This window comes from Heteronotia binoei, chromosome 12 (genome assembly GCF_032191835.1).
Source record: "Heteronotia binoei isolate CCM8104 ecotype False Entrance Well chromosome 12, APGP_CSIRO_Hbin_v1, whole genome shotgun sequence".
NCBI classification, from domain to species: domain Eukaryota; kingdom Metazoa; phylum Chordata; class Lepidosauria; order Squamata; family Gekkonidae; genus Heteronotia; species Heteronotia binoei.
Window position 1 is genome coordinate 39,053,895 of NC_083234.1, and position 16,705 is coordinate 39,070,599.

At 43.7% G+C, this 16,705-nt stretch overlaps 1 protein-coding gene across 4 annotated transcripts in view; it reads right to left on the bottom strand.

Annotated features, from left to right (window-relative positions):
- DPYSL2 (dihydropyrimidinase like 2) overlaps nt 1-16,705 on the bottom strand; it is a 106,827-nt gene that overhangs the window by 16,636 nt on the left and 73,486 nt on the right. For all 4 annotated transcript variants that reach the window (XM_060251618.1, XM_060251619.1, XM_060251620.1 and 1 more), the window contains exons 4-8: nt 11,551-11,715; nt 10,710-10,771; nt 9,583-9,663; nt 7,678-7,746; nt 4,309-4,429 (exon numbers count right to left, since the gene is read on the bottom strand). In XM_060251618.1, coding sequence (XP_060107601.1) covers nt 4,309-4,429; nt 7,678-7,746; nt 9,583-9,663; nt 10,710-10,771; nt 11,551-11,715 — 498 coding nt within the window. The remainder of the gene's footprint in view (nt 1-4,308; nt 4,430-7,677; nt 7,747-9,582; nt 9,664-10,709; nt 10,772-11,550; nt 11,716-16,705) is intronic.

The window sequence follows — 16,705 nt, forward strand, 5'->3', positions numbered from 1 at the left end:
GTCAGCTCACTCCCAAATGGATCACTCCAAAGTTTTGCTAGTCACTGTGTGTGCCTAGTAACTCCCTGCTGCCTCTTTAACTCTTTGGAACTAGCAGCAAAAGGAAGTCAGAACTGCAGCTGCTGATGGCAGGAAGTGTAAAAATGGAGACAGCAAAAGAGGGGGAAAACATACTGGCTAAACACTGAAAAGAAAGGATGTGATGCAGCTGATAGGGTCCCAAGTGAAACCCCTACTTAAAAATAATTTGGAACCTTGTTTGGCTATACTGTCTTAATCAGGTAAGAAAAATATATTTAAAAACAGAAGATTGCTGATTGAGACACACCAAAGAGAGCCAGTTTGGTGTAATGGTTAAGTGCGTGGACTCTTATCTGGGAGAACCAGGTTTGATTCCCCACTCCTCCACTTGCACCTGCTGGAATGGCCTTGGGTCCGCCATAGCTCTGGCAGAGGTTGTTCTTGAAAGGGCAGCTGCTGTGAGAGCCCTCTCAGCCCTACCCACCTCACAGAGTGTCTGTTGTGGGGGGAGAAGATAAAGGAGATTGTAAGCCACTCTGGGGCTCTGATTAGGAGAGAAGGGCGGGGTATAAATATGCAATTCTTCTTCAAATGCCACATTTCATTTCCCATATATTTATGTAGCCCAACAGCTGCTGCTGCAAGCAGGGAATTTATGGCCCTTGCCCCCAGTCTATGGAACAATCTCCCCTAGAATGGAGAAACTGCTCCTCTTTGCTTGCATTCTGAAAGGGAAGCAAAATCTTCCTTTATTCAGCTGGACCTTTGTGAATTCTCCCTAGAGTAACTTTTCTAATGAGTAATGTAATAAACTTACCAGAAAAAAGTGCTAAGAATGTTTATATGGGCAAGTTAATTTAGATGTATGGGTTTGTTATATAACTATTTAGCCAGCAGACAAATAGGCCACACAGGTGTCTTTTTGCTCTAGAGCCGCTAGAACTGCCACATAGTCTAAGAATTCTAGCACTGTCTGTAGTAGCTGTTGCTTGCTTCTGCTCATGGCTCATTGGATCCAACTCTGCATTGCACATTAGATTTTCATTGATTATATAGGATTGCAGTTTTATTCCAACTATGCTCCCATCCTGTTTTTGCAAACCACTTTGAATACAGGGTGGGAGAAACAGAATAGAGATAGTTTAAATAAATAGCCTCTTCCATTTGCAAAGAAAGATTTCCCTTGAGACAGTTGGTATTCAAAGCGTGCTGAATATTAAAAATACTGGTTTGTCTACACAGCTGGTCCAATTGTGTGTTTTTTTCTCCTCTTGTGTGTTTTCACAGCAGCCTGTCCTTCTGTTGCTTCCATTTTTCCATCAGTCCAGTGCAGAGCTGTGATTAAAATGTTGCACTAGGCTTGGAGAAACCTGGGTTCAAATCTTACAATCAGCCCTGAAGTTAACAGGTTGACCTTGGGTCAATCCCTCTTTCTCAGACTAACCTTATCCCATGGGATCCACCTTGCCAACCTCAGATCAAAAGATCCACCTAGTCCAGCAGCCAGTTTTTTAAAGTGACCATCAAATGCTATAAGGCAGCCTACAAGAGCAAATACTCACTTTTGATATTACCTTCCAGAAACTGCCTCTGAACACGAGGGCCTCATTCAGCCACCATGGCTAATTCCCTCTCTGAATGTGTCTAATCCCCTTTTGAAACTGTCTAAACTACAACTTGTGGCTGTGAATTCCATCATGCACTACATGAAGGTCCTCGTGAAGCTACAAGCCCATTAGCCTCACAGTGTCGCTGGGTTCATGGCAAATTTGTTCCCCAGAAGATCACAATTTAGAAAGCAGACACTGCTGGAATGGAAAAAAAAAAACATTCCCAACATGACAACGAAGCCGTCCCCCCACACAGTCAATCCGAGATGGAAAAGTGATCTCATTAATTTTGGCTTATTTAGACAATATCACGCTCAGGCCAATTTCTCCATCCAGAAGGAGGGAGGAAACAAAACATTTCAAGTTGAAAACCACCCACACTTGGGGAGGTCTTAAATAGAAGCTATTCAGGCCTTACTACTGAAAGAGAGGAAACAGGAGCTCTTGATTATGAACAGCAATTCCCCAAAGGCTAAAGTTCAGAGAAAAGAATGCTCTGTTACAGCATAAGGTGGATTCGGCCCCCTCTGTCCTACAAACAGGATAATTGGCAGAGATAAACACCAGGTTAATTCACACATTATGGTTTGAATCTCTACTCTGCCTTGAAAGTTTGCTAGGTGATCTTGGGGCAATCCTGCACTCTCAGCCCAACCTGCCTCATGGGGTTGTTGTGAGAATGAACTGGAGGGGAGGAAAACAAAATATGCCACTTTGGATCCCTACTAGGAAAACAATGGGGTATACATGAAGAAAACAAAACAGAAAGACATCAATTAAGCATAAGTGCATAGCTCAAAACAGGTAGAGTGCATACAGCAGGAAACATTTGCAAAGCAGGTCCATCACACAGAGCACTTCTCTTAAGATTAGCCGCAGCAGCTCCCAGCTGAACACCTATTTAGTGCTAAACCTGGGTGAAATGCCATAAGACTGTACAAATTGGTCCCAATACTGATTCTTGGACATGAGTATGAGGCCCAGCAGAGCTTGGTGTGGAACTAAAGAAACTGTGAATGAAGGGCTTTCCTAGTTAAGTCAGGAAAGACCTGCATTTGGAATTTTAGTATTCTAATGGTAATTCTGCAATTACAGACTACATTTCCCAACAGTCCTTAATTCTGACTCCAAATCTGACTGAAGAAACTGCTGCTTTTTGCTTCTGGAGCCAGAATCAGAATCAGGAGCTGCTGGGAAATATAGTCACTCATCTCAGAATTACCATTACATTACCTTCTCTTCTTGGCTCTCCTCCGATTCAGCAGATTGGCTTAACCCCACCCCTGCCTCTTCCAAGCTTCCTGCTTCTTCTTTGGAGTGTCTTTTGACCTACCAGAACCTCTGAATATTGCTCCTGTGTCCATGCCACTGCTTGCCTGCTGTAGTTCTCAGTCCTGCACTCCAACTGCTAGACCCAGCTGCTCTATTAGTAGACTTGTTCTGCCACAGCTTGCAGCTTATGAGAACAGCGTCATTTCATGAATGAGAGTACTCACTTAAACATCCATAGCTATTACCCTGCTATTCTCAGGGTCTGGGGGAGAATACCTATTTTTCCTTGTTTTCATTTCATGCTGAGAGTAATCAGTCACCCAGGGAGTCAAATCGAGATTTGAATCCGACCTTCCCAGTCCACATGCTAGCCACTAAACCACGCAGCCCCAGCCAGCAGCCCTGCTCTGTGTACTAGTCTTGAAACTCCAAGTATGCACATTTGGGGTTGAACTGAGCCAATGATCACTCACAATCTATTTTTTTATTATGTAACTAACCACAGTATAGTAAGTTACTCATCATCTTTGATCACGTTACTGATTGAGAGAGTAGGGGTATGCAAAAATAATCAGTTTTGGAGGGGTTTGGGTATATCAAACCTGAAAAATATTGGTATTTCCCAAAATTCTTGAATCCCGATATCTGTATGGTGCTGGGATTTCGGAAATATTTGGGAATGCTGAATTTTTTTGGTTCCATTATACCATATAAGAACCATTACAGTCAATGATCTCCATAGGCTATAGTGGCGAATTGGTCAAGGGGTATCTGGGGTTCAGGGGGGTGTTTTTTGAGGTAGAGGCACCAAATTTGTTTCCAATGGAAGGGGGGAGGCATTTAAAGGGACACAGTTTTGTAAGCCACGTCACAACTGAACTCCAAAGCAGCAAGTTTTTCGGGATTTTTCGGGGCAGTCATTTTTAGATAGCCGAATCACTAGCCCCCTTGGTTATTGGTTGACAAAATATCCAATGAACACTGATAAGATATTTATTGAGTATTTTTCCAGCTCAGTTTATATTGAGAGCCCACTTCTATGAGAGACTTCTGCAGTTGCATCTGGAAAAATGAGTTCATTTCTGAGCAAGTGAAAGTCTGAAGAGATTTCAGAGAACAAGGAGAGGGCTGACTAAGGAGGAAAGATGAATGAGTCTTTAGTGATTCTTCACTATTTACAAACAGACATTACCAAGGCGACTGTACCGGGCAGTGGAACAAAAGAGGAAACCTGGCCTGGAAAGGCAACAATCCAGCAACTGCTTGGCCTGCAGAATAGTCCCTCACGAGCAGGTTAGGAAAGTTATAAAATCCAGATTGGATGCCAAGAGAGCTGCAATGCTGCACTGGCAAAGAAAGATGTGAAGAATTAACAAGATTTTCCCACGTATTAATAGAAACATACCCTTTTTCCTGGCCTGGGCAATCACTTCAGCCGCACTTTTGCTCATCACCTTAGTGACATACAAGGGGCAGTTGGTCTGATTCGCAATGGTGATGGCCCGGTTCACAGCTTCAGCCTCAACCTGGAAAGGGATGGAGTGTGGGGGTGGGATAAAAAGAAAGATCTGTCTTCATAACAAGTACTAAGGGAAGAATTTCCCACAATTCCCCAGTGACTTCTTTGGCACTTCTGTTTTGAAAGCAGAGCCATAAACAAGTTGATAGAAACAATGAATAGGAGACACTTGTTGAACAGAATCTGGATATATTCACACAATCCATCAAACCAAATCTGAAAATGAGGCCCAGGTGCTTCTACATTCTCCTCCTCTCAAGCCAAGACTGATTTCATCACAGCATCCCAGACACTGAACAGATCAGTTTCTTTCTTGCCTACAAACTAGGATTAAACGACAGCTTGCATTTCTGGCCTACTGGCAGAAAAAGAAACCAGATGGTTAAGAATACCTAATTCAGACACCAGGACAAAATGTGGTTTGTGCTAAACCAGAAAGTCTTTAATTTCTGTGTGGTGTGCAAGGGGAGGAAGGAAAGCAACATACAAGACTGAAGAATCCCTGGTTTGTAGTCATCAGAAACCATGGTTTGTTTGTGCCATCTGTGTGCAGCTTCTTTTAGAAAATCAGAATGTAAATAACTTTTAACAGATAACAAGGACAACACCCTCTGTGAGGATGCACAGACACACAGCTTGCTGAATAAGCAAACAAAAATGGCATGGTTGCTTCCCACATCCATAAGTTTTTTTTAGTTCATTGAGGGCTGCAAATAATTTCTGTAACTTTAAAACAGCTCTCTACCACTGAAAAAGTTGCAAAGAGGGGGGGAATAAGGACACAGTTTATTTCCCTCACACACACATTCAAGGGGAAAATCCAGGCACTATGGAGATATCTGCATTTTTTCTCCAGCAGCTCTTTAGATCAGGGAAACAGTATTGGGAGCAAGCCTTAAACTCCTCCACTATTGCTGCTCCAGTCAAAACTGAAATTGCCACATCCACTCTCCAACAACAAAATTTGAGATATCAAACCAGAAACCTCTCAGTTTATTTCTGGCTTGACCTGGAAAAAGTCGAACTTTTCTGTCTTGAAGTCCTACAGCATACTCTTCAGGATATTTATTCAGAGCTTAGCACTGCATTCAGTGGGACTTGCTGTCAAGCAGGTATGCTTATGATTGGACCCTTACAAGGAAATCCTAAACCAGGGGTGTCCAAACTGTGGTTCAGGAGCCTGTCAGCCAGCTTGGAGAAGGCATTTCTCTTTAAATTGCTTCATCAAACCAAGCCAGCCAGCAGCTTGGAGAATGCATTTAAAGTTAAAGTTGCTTTCTTTTCACTTCTCCCTCCCCCATCTATTTTCCTTCCTTCCTTCCTTCCTTCCTTCCTTCCTTCCTTCCTTCCTTCCTTCCTTCCTTCCTTCCTTCCTTCCTTCCTTCCTTCCTTCCTTCCTACCTTATGGCTCTCAAACATCTGATGGTCATGTCCTGTGGCTCTCAAACATCTGACATTTATTCTGTGTGGCTCTTACGTTAAGCAAGTTTGGCCACCCCTGTCCTAAACAAAATTAAACGCTTCTGAGCCTATTGGGTTGGATCCAGACTAAGTTTCCAATGGCACTGGAAACTGCACTGTTAGTCTCTTAACCAAACTGTACTTCTCAGAGTTTAAGATGACTTTTTAGGTGGATAGGTAGGAAGGAAGGAAGGAAACTTGGCAGTAATATTTTGGAAATATGCTTGGAAATGTCCAGTTAAATCCCAGGGGTGGCAGATTGTGGAGAGAACCAGAACTGACTGGGTAAGTTTGCTAGTGGGAGGGGGACTTTAGCACACCGTACAGCACCTTCCTCTTCTGCTAGGAATAGCAGAAACAAAATTATGCAGAGATCCTTAATTTGTATCATTTATGTATTACAGGTTGCCTTAGGGCACAATTTGACATTTTAAAGGTGTCATTAAAACTCAGAGGATTTCTGTTTCTTTAAAAACTAGCACATGGGGAAGAAACTGTAATGCTTGAAGCTGCTGCAAATATTCCTGGCCCTTGCATGAGGCGAAGTACCAGTACTGAAACCACATAAAACACTGCTGCAACCTTTTCCATGTGGGTGGGGAGACACGGCTATGAAATGTCGCCTTTCAAGTCTCTGTACATTGCAGTCACAGCCTGGATGGACTTAGTCACCACACACATACACACACTGCCAGGAAATGTTAACTCACTCTTGTAGTAGAACTCCTAAGACTTCAGTCTGTGATATGACCAACTTCCCCACCTTCTTTGCCCTCCTCCCCCTCCCTATCAAGTCCATAAGAGTGCAGAAGCTATCTCCCACTTGGATTTAGTAGGTCCACCTGGGCTTCCCTTGTCCTACAGCAATGCACCTTCCCCTCCATTTCCATCTATTGGGATGTAGAGATGGAGCCCCACCTGTCCCTGAAGGAGAACGGGTAGGCACGGGGGATGCCACATCGATTCCTTTGGAGAAAGCAGACCTGCTGATTCTCTCAATCAGACCCCTGAAAGCCTCCCTGCTTCCCTTCCAATCGATTGTTCCTCCAGAACTGAATCTCCCTCACTCGAGTAGCTACCCTCCCTGAGCTCTTGCTCCATCCAGCTCCTTGGCCTGACTCCCTGCCCCTCTTTCCAGTATCATTCTTGTAGCTCATCTGTTTCTTCCAAGGCTTCTTCTTCCCCACTATAGGCTGAATATTAGGAAACAGATTATGTGAACAGCTGGGAAATGGGACAAACAGCCCACAAAGTTGAAGACTCTCATGCCCATGTAGGCACACATTTGTAGAAGCCAGCTGTTCCAAAGGTTTGGTCTAGATGGACCAAGAGGTGAACTTCTGTGTAGTGATATCTCCTTCTCTATTGCCAACATGTGTGCAAATTAAGACAGCCATTACAACTGGGCTCTTCTAGATGTGTAGTATTTACTGGAATAAAAAAGTAAAGGTAGTTCCCTGAGCAAGCACCCAGTCGTTACCAACTAAAGGGGTGATGTCACATCCCAACATTTTCTTGACAGCCTTTTTATGGGGTGGCTTGCCATTGCCTTCCCCAGTCATCTATACTTTACCCCCAGCAAGCTGGGTGCTCATTTTACTGACCTCGGAAGGATGGAAGGCTGAGTCAACCTTGAGCCAGCTACCTGAGCCCAGATTCCTCCAAGATTGAACTCTGATCATGAGCAGAGCTGGAACTGCAGTACTGCAGCTTACCACTCTGTGCCACAGGGCTCCTCTATTTACTGAAATACTGGGATTCAATTAAGGCTAAGACCTAAGCAACCACACTCACCTCTTCAGGCCTACTCAGAACATGCCCTTCAGGTCCAGTGATTCCCAGTTCCAAGATCCTTTGCTGCTCCTGAAAGAGAAAAAAGGAACAGAGTTCAGAAATATTTTATACAAGAGAAACTTAAGAGCCTTGATTCACGCTCACTCTACATAAGGCCATGTCTGCTGACCACCTACCCAGCTTCTAATGAATGGATAATGAATGACTGCTTATAAACAGAAATGAGAGTGTCTTCTATCTAGTCAGATTACTGGTCCAATATTTTCTATTGGCAGCAGCTCTTTGGGGTCACAGTCACACTGACCCTGAACACGGAGATCCTGTAACTGGAGATGCTGGGAATGTGACCTGGGACTTTATGAATATGTTCTGCTGCTGAAATATGGGACTTCTCCAGTTTCCTTTTTTTTTTTTTTGTAAGAATAAACCAGATGAGACATTTCTGCAAATAATTATTTTCTTATAAGGAGGGAGGAGCTTTCAGAGTTCAAACTGCAGTGATTTGTTTTGGGCCAATGGCTGCTTGAGTTACAACTGCTTCTCAGCTGGTGACTCATTTTGTTTTGCAGATGTGTGGAGGTTTTCTTGGCCTTATCGTTTGATTTATTTCTGCAGTTTGATAAAATCTGTTGTAAACCTTCCTGAGGGTCCTGAAAGGGAACTGTTTTAAATGCAGGAATTGTTTGATAAAATCTGTTGCAAACTTCCCTGAGGGTCCTGAAGGGGAACTATTTTAAATGCAGGGATGTCTGTGAAGCAGCCCAGAAGTAACAGGAGACATAACATCTAAAAGGTGAAGAACAAAGGCAGAATCCTGGGCCTCCCTCTGATCACATTTTTGTGCCTTCTTCCAAAATGTTCAGGGCAGTGTACATGGACCTCTCTCGTTTTATCTTCACAATAACTCCGCAAGGTATATTAGGCTGAGACTCAAACAAGAAGTTATGGCGGCCATGGGTCTAACCAGTGGCCATCCATGTTATTTCAGAAAAGAATCTGGCCATTTGAAAATGTCACGAGGGGTCCCAGGGTGCAGCATGACCAGGCAATCTTGTGGGGACCCTCTACCTTGGGAGCACCTCTTCAACTGCTGAAACAGGCTATTTTGGCACTTGAAAGAGTATTGGGGTGTGGGGACAACATCACTTAGTCCAACTGCACCATGGCCCAATCAGGATTGTGTCCTTGTGGCCATTTCTCTATAACAGCATCGGCAGCCATAGGCTGGATCAAACATCTACTTTGGTCCTGAGAGAGGCAGCCCAACCAATCCCTGGTCACCTAGCAAGCCTGATGGCTAAAGAGGACAACTAAAGCCATTAACACAGGAAGAGCTGGGTTCAGATCCTTCTCCTCTCATGAAGCTCATTGGATGATTTCACATCAGGCATTCTTTGCCTACCCTCCAGGATCGTTGTAAGGATAAAAGGGAAGAAGGGAGAACCACACACAATGATCTGAGTCCCTCAGGGAACAGCAGCATTAAAATGAAATTTCTGATCTCCCCCAAGCTAGTCTGATATTCTGACCACTGTATCATACCACCTCTGTGCAAGAAAACGCTGGAGGAAACCAACAAAAGGGACTCTACATGCCTAGGCTGACCCTCTCTAGCCATGAAGAGAAGGCAACAACACTGTGAGCTCTGCTATATCCTGCCTGAGTACAGCACCCTGTATGAACAGTATCAGAGGTATTCACATGTCCTCTGGCTGAAGCCTAAATATACAGGAAATGTATCTCTACAATATTCCTTCTGTTGTTGCCCCTACCCATTTCATTCCCCCTCTTCCTCTCTGTCACCTCCTGCTGGCAGTGTTTCAATAATAAGCTCAGCAGTGCAGAGACCAAATATTTTCCCCATACCACACTTCACTAACCACACCAGCAAGCATCAAAAGATACCTCAGCAATGATGTCACCATTCTCAGCATGGACTTGGGCAATGGCGCCGATGTCACGGATCACACTCAAGACCTCATATATCTAGGAGACAGAAGGGATGTTACTGTAAGGCTTCCAGTTTATTACATTTTACCCCTATCTTTCTTTCCTCATGGACTTGGTGGTGGCTTACACAATATTCTCCTATTCAGGCCCCTCCCCTCTTAACATCTGCAAAATGAATTCCAAGTCTCAAGCCCACTGCGGTTCACTATTTCCATGGTTCTCTTGATCTCAGAAATCTTAGAACTGATCACAAAAGACTCTCTTACACTGTAGCAGAACACTGGTCCCCCCATGTTGCCTCCTTTGCTCTGACTGGCAGTGGATCTCCAGGATCTCTAGCAGAGGAAGGTTTTGCCAATTCCTGCATCTCCAAGATCCTTTTAACTGGAGATGCCATAAACTGGTCTTGGGACTTTCTGCATGCAATGCAGGGGAGCAATGTCTATTACAGAACCATGTCTTGTCCCTTATTCAGCAGCTAGGTTTACCACCTAGCCAAGGTGAGGTGGGGAATCAAATATACTGCCAAAGATCACCCAACATGCATTGCAGCTAAGTCGGGGTTTGAACCTTGGCCTTCCACACTCTGTCCATTATGCCACACTGGACATCAACTAACAACTATGAGTAGGAAACCAGAGACTCACAATTGCCAACAGGCAATGGTGGCCAAGAGAAATGCAATTTGCAGTTTGTTGAACAACTGGAAACCAGTTTAATTCTGTAACCAGATATTTTACTTCTTCTGATTGATAGTGCCAATTTCTAAAGTCCACTTCATCATATAAAAATCTCATTGTATTCAAAAGGACTGGGGGGAGGTAGTTTATAAGCTTCACCTTATAAGCAAATACAGCAAGGCTCAAATAATTGTTTCTGCTACCCAATACTACCTGTCCAATTTACAGCAGAAGTCTGTCATACCCACTGAAACAGACTAACTGAAGTAGCAGCTTCACTGATCTAGTCTTATTTTAAGGGCAGGAAATAAAACATTCCTGCTCCAGCCTCCAGAGCCCATGGATCCAATTGTGTAACACAGCCACCATAAATTCCATGTACCAATCAAGAAGTTCCCATACCTGAGAATCTGATAACTGAAAGTGATCCTTGAAGGCCATGTAAACCAAGAAAGAATTCACTCCTATTGGAAACACAGGAAGAAGGGGGGAAGGAAGAGAGAAAGATGTTTAAACTTCATCAAATCTACGAGGTTGAGGATGCAGGAACAGTCCCACTGTGTCATACCAACAATCATACCTTTCGACAGTTACGTCTTTCATCTGCCTATTTTGAATGCTACCTTAATCCAGAACACAAAAGTCCCAGTGTGATCTTAGCAAGGTGCACAATAGTTCATTTGAGCTAACATATTTATTCTAGGTTTATTTGTGGATTCCAGATTGGGCAGTCTGTTGGTATAATTTGTTTGCTTGTAGCCACTGGCCACTGCAAAACAGGAGACATTTTTTTATTTGCAACAATGTATGTGAACAGTACATGGATCTGAGCTGCCAGTCCACAGTTACCTTTAACTGTGAACTGGTTTAATTCCGACTGACTTAATTCCTGACCCCCACATCCACAAGATGTCCACAGACCAGAAATGGGAGGAAACTGTAAATCCTGCCACTTGATATTTAAATTAACGTATTGATACGGTGTGTGCTGTTTTGATGGTTTCTAATGTTTTTAGAATGTTGCATATCGCCTAGAGCCGTACGAAAGTAGGGATTAGGCAATTCATAAATGCAATGAAATAAATAAATAAAATATGGAGAACTATATCTGAAGCTTGCACAGCTAGACCATGTGCCCACTTCAGAAAAACAGAATCCACAGCAATGGTTAGGGTGGAGATGTTCCTTTAATCTCACATTAGTCTGAAAAATAACTGGGCCTCCAAACAGTTCTCCAGCTTACCATGATCTTTAACCAAGGCTTCCATCTCTTCCTGAACTCCTTTATGCCACTCTGTGATGTCCATATGCAAAGAGTAATCGCAGCAGGACTTGCTGTCAGCCCATTCACGCCACTGGTCAAATGCAGAGAGCAAGCTGGTCCCTGGCTCTGGAACAACGTGATCAACTGCAGAAATTTTTTTAAAAAAATGTACATTAACAACATTTAGTGTATGCTCGCAAGGTTCAAAACTCACACAGATTGTGTTATCACAACCTTTTGTAACACAGATTTGGATCTCATTGCAGATTCCAGCAGCTTCGCCAAGGCATCTCAGACTCCCTCTCAGGGAAAGTTTCTGTAGCTTCTGTAGCACCAAGAGGGCCAATCTCTAAAACTGACATTGCAAAGGCCTGTGGAACAATCTTCCATTTCCTGTGGGTGGGGCAGCCTGGAAGCAGCAGAACACAGCTAGCTATTCTATTTGCATAGTGAATTTTATCCCACTCTCCCTCTAAGCAGCTCAGGGCAGCAGATATGGTTTTCCCCTCCCTATTTTATCCTCACAACAACAATGTAGGCTAAGTGGATGCCAAGAGCATGATTCAGCCAAGATCATTCAGAGAGCTTTTGGTCAGGGTAGAGATCTGAACCTGGTTCTCCTAGATCATCTGAGAGACTCCTATCACTACAACATGTTAACTGAAAGCTCTGCTCCCTCTTCTCATAACAAAGGGTACTGTAGCATGCTTAAATTTGGGGTCATGGGAATCACCTTGCCAGACTTTCCAAAAACCTGGAGCCAGCTCCACTTATAGCTAGCCCACTGGCCAGCAACCTGAAGAAATCAAAATGGGAAAAATCTTACAAAGATATACCCTGGCAAATACGTCAAGACAGAGGCATGTGCAAAAGCCACACACAGTAACCACCATAAGGACTCCACACTTGTAAACAGCCTATCCAAACAAAAAAGAAAAGAGGACTCTACTTTAGGACCACTCATGGCAACAAGAATACCAATATTTACAAGTAAGTGTGGTATGGTGGTTATAGACCAGAATCTGGGAAGAGACCCACGTAGGGATGGGAGCGAACTGGGAAAATGTGGTTCAGTTCATGGCTGAACCATGAACAAAACCGGAAAATGAACTGAGAGGCTCATTCACAAACCAAACTGGTCTGTGCGGTTCATGGATTGCAAACCCCATTGAAAGTGACTGCAGTCCCTTTAAACAGAGTTTGCAGAAAGCCCAAAAAACAGGCAAGAGGCAGGGAGGCATGCCCTGCTTCACAGCTCTTTTGGGCTGTCTTCTGTAATCCCAGACTGGGAAAAAACAGCAACCCAAAAAAGCTGCACAGTGAGGTTGCACAGCTGGTTTGGGGGCTGTCTTCTGCAGTCCTTTTTAACTTTAAAGGGACTGCACAAGACCACACAAAACAGTGAAGCCTCCCAGCTGTTTTTGCTATTTTTGCAGGGAACACCTGGATTCCCTTTAAACCTCCACTTTCTGCTCCATTCATCCTCAAACCACTACTAACCACTCTAAAAGTTTGTGGAAGTTTGTGACAGTGAACCCATAGTGAGTTTCAGTTCCCCAACCACAAACAGGGCATAATTTATCACAATTTTTCTTTCGTGGTTCAGAACATGCCCAGACCCAGGTCTGAATCCCTACTCTGACATGGAATCTTCCAGAATAAGCTTGGGTCAAATCACATTCTCTCAGCTTTACCTACCTTTCAATTGCAATACAATTTTTAGTTTTGAAAACAAAAAAATGACTGGGAGGAGGGTAACATAGTAATTATAAAATGATGCATGGATTGAAGAAAGTGAAGAAAGTGTATTGTTTAGTTTGTGTGATCACAGCCTATGATTATAGATAAACATGGAGTTGTTAATACAGTTTTTATATAGAACACATAAACATAAGCTTAACCACTGTTGATCCTTGCCCAAATGTCAGAGAGATATTGCCTGACAGTTTCTTTGAACAATGATTCACACCCTCTTTTTCCACAGCAGAACTGCTTGGAAACTATATCATGCTTGTACTGATTATTCAAAGACTACTGCTGTAAGTCAATGAGTGATTCCTCACTGGCATTTGCTCCGCCCCCACTCTTCTCCCTGCGCCATCTCAAGCAATGGATTCCCCACTAGTTGCTCTGCGGGTGCCTCTTACAGCGCAGCTCCTTCCTATTACTGTCACAGGAATAGGATGTTGGTTTTTTGGAGTTCCAGTTGCTGCAACGGGAATCGGAAGTAGCCCCGAAGCAAGAGGTGCTGTGGAGCGACTGGTGGGGAATCAGTGGCTTGTGCTGAAGCAAGGAGAAGAGTGGGAGTGGAGCAAATGCTGGTGAGGAATCACTCAATATTCTTTCATTAAATGGCCATCAATATGCAAATCTCTGCTCAACACTAAGACTGTTGCAGGTGGCATTTAACTTGCCAGGAAATTTCCTGATAGGCTATTGTCCTAAAGGGCCATTGGAAGCCACCCCCCAGCAACTCTGCAAGTGCCTCAGACTCTTCACTGGTAATGAAGCTCACCAATTGTCTCTATCTGCACTGCCTGCACTGCTGCTATTCTGTGTCATGCAGCCAAGGAAGAGCCAAAGTCCATTGTTAGTGCCACTGAGATCAGCAGCCCCTGAAGTGCTGGCTTGTAGCACCACAAGGTCTGCTCAGCTGGGCTTGCTCCAGAGCCATTTTCACTTCCCAGGCCACTCCTCACCACAGCCAGAACATTTGACACAATTTACTACAACTGCAAGCGCATGACAAGCGCAGAACATCCGATATCATTTACCACAGCTCCAAGCACATCATACAACTTGAGCCCTCCACACACAACAATGTGTGTGTTTAAACTGGAGTGCATAGAGGGCAGAGAATCCTCTCCACCTTCCCTAGGCCTGCATGGTGACTGCCTGAGGGGTTACGTTTAGCATGGCAGACCATCCACAAGTAAAAAAATTATATTACATGAAAATTTTTACTTATTTATATCCCACTTTTCTACACTTTTTCCCTGTGTAGATGACTGGGGAAGGCAATGGCAAACCACCCCATAAAAAAGTCTGCCATGAAAACGTGAAACAATGTCACCCCAGAGTCGGAAACGACTGGTGCTTGCACAGGGGACCTTCCTTTCCTTTCTACCCAAGGAAAACTCGAAGCAGCTTACGGTACATTGTTCTTTCCTCCTCAATGATATCCTCACAACAACACTGTAAGTTAGTTTACACAGAGAAAGCAAGTGCCCTAAGGTCACCAGCAAACTTCCATGTTACAGTGGGGATGTGAACTCAGGTTTCCCAGGTCCTAGCCCAATGTTCTAAGAGCCCTGTGGCGCAGAGTGATAAAGCTGCAGTACTGCAGTTGGAGCCCTCTGCTCATGACCTGAGTTTGATCCCAGCAAAAGCTAGTTCAGGTAGCCGGCTCAAGGTTGACTCAGCTTTCCATCCTTCTGAGGTCGGTAAAATGAGTACCCAACTTGCTGGGGGGAAAGTGTAGATGACTGGGGAAGGCAATGTAAAACCACCCCGTAAAAAATCTACCATGAAAACGTTGTGAAAGCAACATCACCCCAGAGTCAAAAACGACTGGTGCTTGCACTGTGAACTACCTTTACCTTTTTAGCCCAAAGCTCTAGCTGTTACACTACGCTAGCTCTCTATAAATAAGTAGGGTTCACACTTGCAAGGCTTTGGTGCCATTCACAGCTGCACATCACAGGCAGGAAAATTCAAGTCATTGCTGGGAAACAGCCTGAAATTCATGCACAGCTACTTGGCTTTCCAAGCAAAAAAATGCAATGCAACCTTAATCTCCATCTCCAGTTCCCTCTCTATTTCCCTTCGAGTTTTAAGAAGAAAAAAATGTTCTGTTCTCTGAAAGAGTCAGATTACGTGGAAAAGTCACAGAGCTTTTAGCTCAGGATCCCTCTTCCAACCTTGTCTGCACTCAAAAAAGGTGAGAATTCCTCAGAAGGGGAAATGCAGTGCACGTTCTACCAAGAAAGCCAAGTCCTGAGAACACAAGAGCAGCACAGCTGGATCAGCTCAAAGGGCAATACAGTCTAACATCCTGTGTCTCACAGTGGCCAGCCAGATATTTCTTTGAAGCCTGAAAACAAGGCTTGAAGACTTTGCAACTGCATATTGCCTCTGAACCTCGAGGACGCCTTTAGCCATCATGGCATAAGAGCCTGGTTTTTAAAAAAAATCTCTGAAGCTGATTTTGATGATGGAGGCTGCGTAATGAAGTCAAAGAGCACACAGTTCTTTCCTGCAGATGTCATGGCATCCAAAAGCAAACATGTGGGAAATGTCAAGTCACAGTTACTTCTTGCTTACAGTAGCTATGTGTGGGTGTTATCTACAATATTTTTTCAAGAGAATCTTCTGCTTCCAGGCCATTGGGCAGCAAACGGTTGTTCTGAGAACAGAGCTTCAAGCACAAAGCAAATTTGCAAACATTTAGCAGCTTCTTCATTCTATTTGGACTTTCCAGATGTGCAGCTATGACCCAGATGGTTTGGGTTTGCTGTTTTTTTCCCACCACAAGAGCCGATAAAGCAGTCACAGTTTAGACCAGCTCAAGTTATAGAACACTGGAGGGACCACCACACACAGCTGGGTGTTATCACAAGTTGTACACAGCAAGTTCAGATCTAGTAACATCTGGAAAGATCGCATATTCTAGTATTTTTATGCTTTGCTGAGGGGCCCATTAAAACCTGTTTACAAGTCAATGTGACTTCCCTTCTATGTTAACAAATGCCTACGATGGCAACACATGGGCATGGAGACCCACCAGTATCAAATGTTTCCAGCATCTAAGTCAGGGGTGTCGAACTCATTTGTTATGAGGGCTGGATAGGACATAAATGAGACCTTGTCGAGCCAGGCCATGTGTACCATAAAATGTAATGCCAGGTAGTGGACATACAAACTTTATAAAGGGCACGGACACACAATTAAAGATTTTTTTTACTTAAAATAAAACATGCTTAAAATATTAGCATGCTTGCAAAATTTTGTTTTATAGTCTCTGATAAATGTCACCTCTTGCTATGAATCATTGCATCAAAAATGGCAGACAATGTTTGTGCTGAACCGGTTTTGAATATGTGCTTGAATATGTGTTCAGGTGTGCACATGTGTA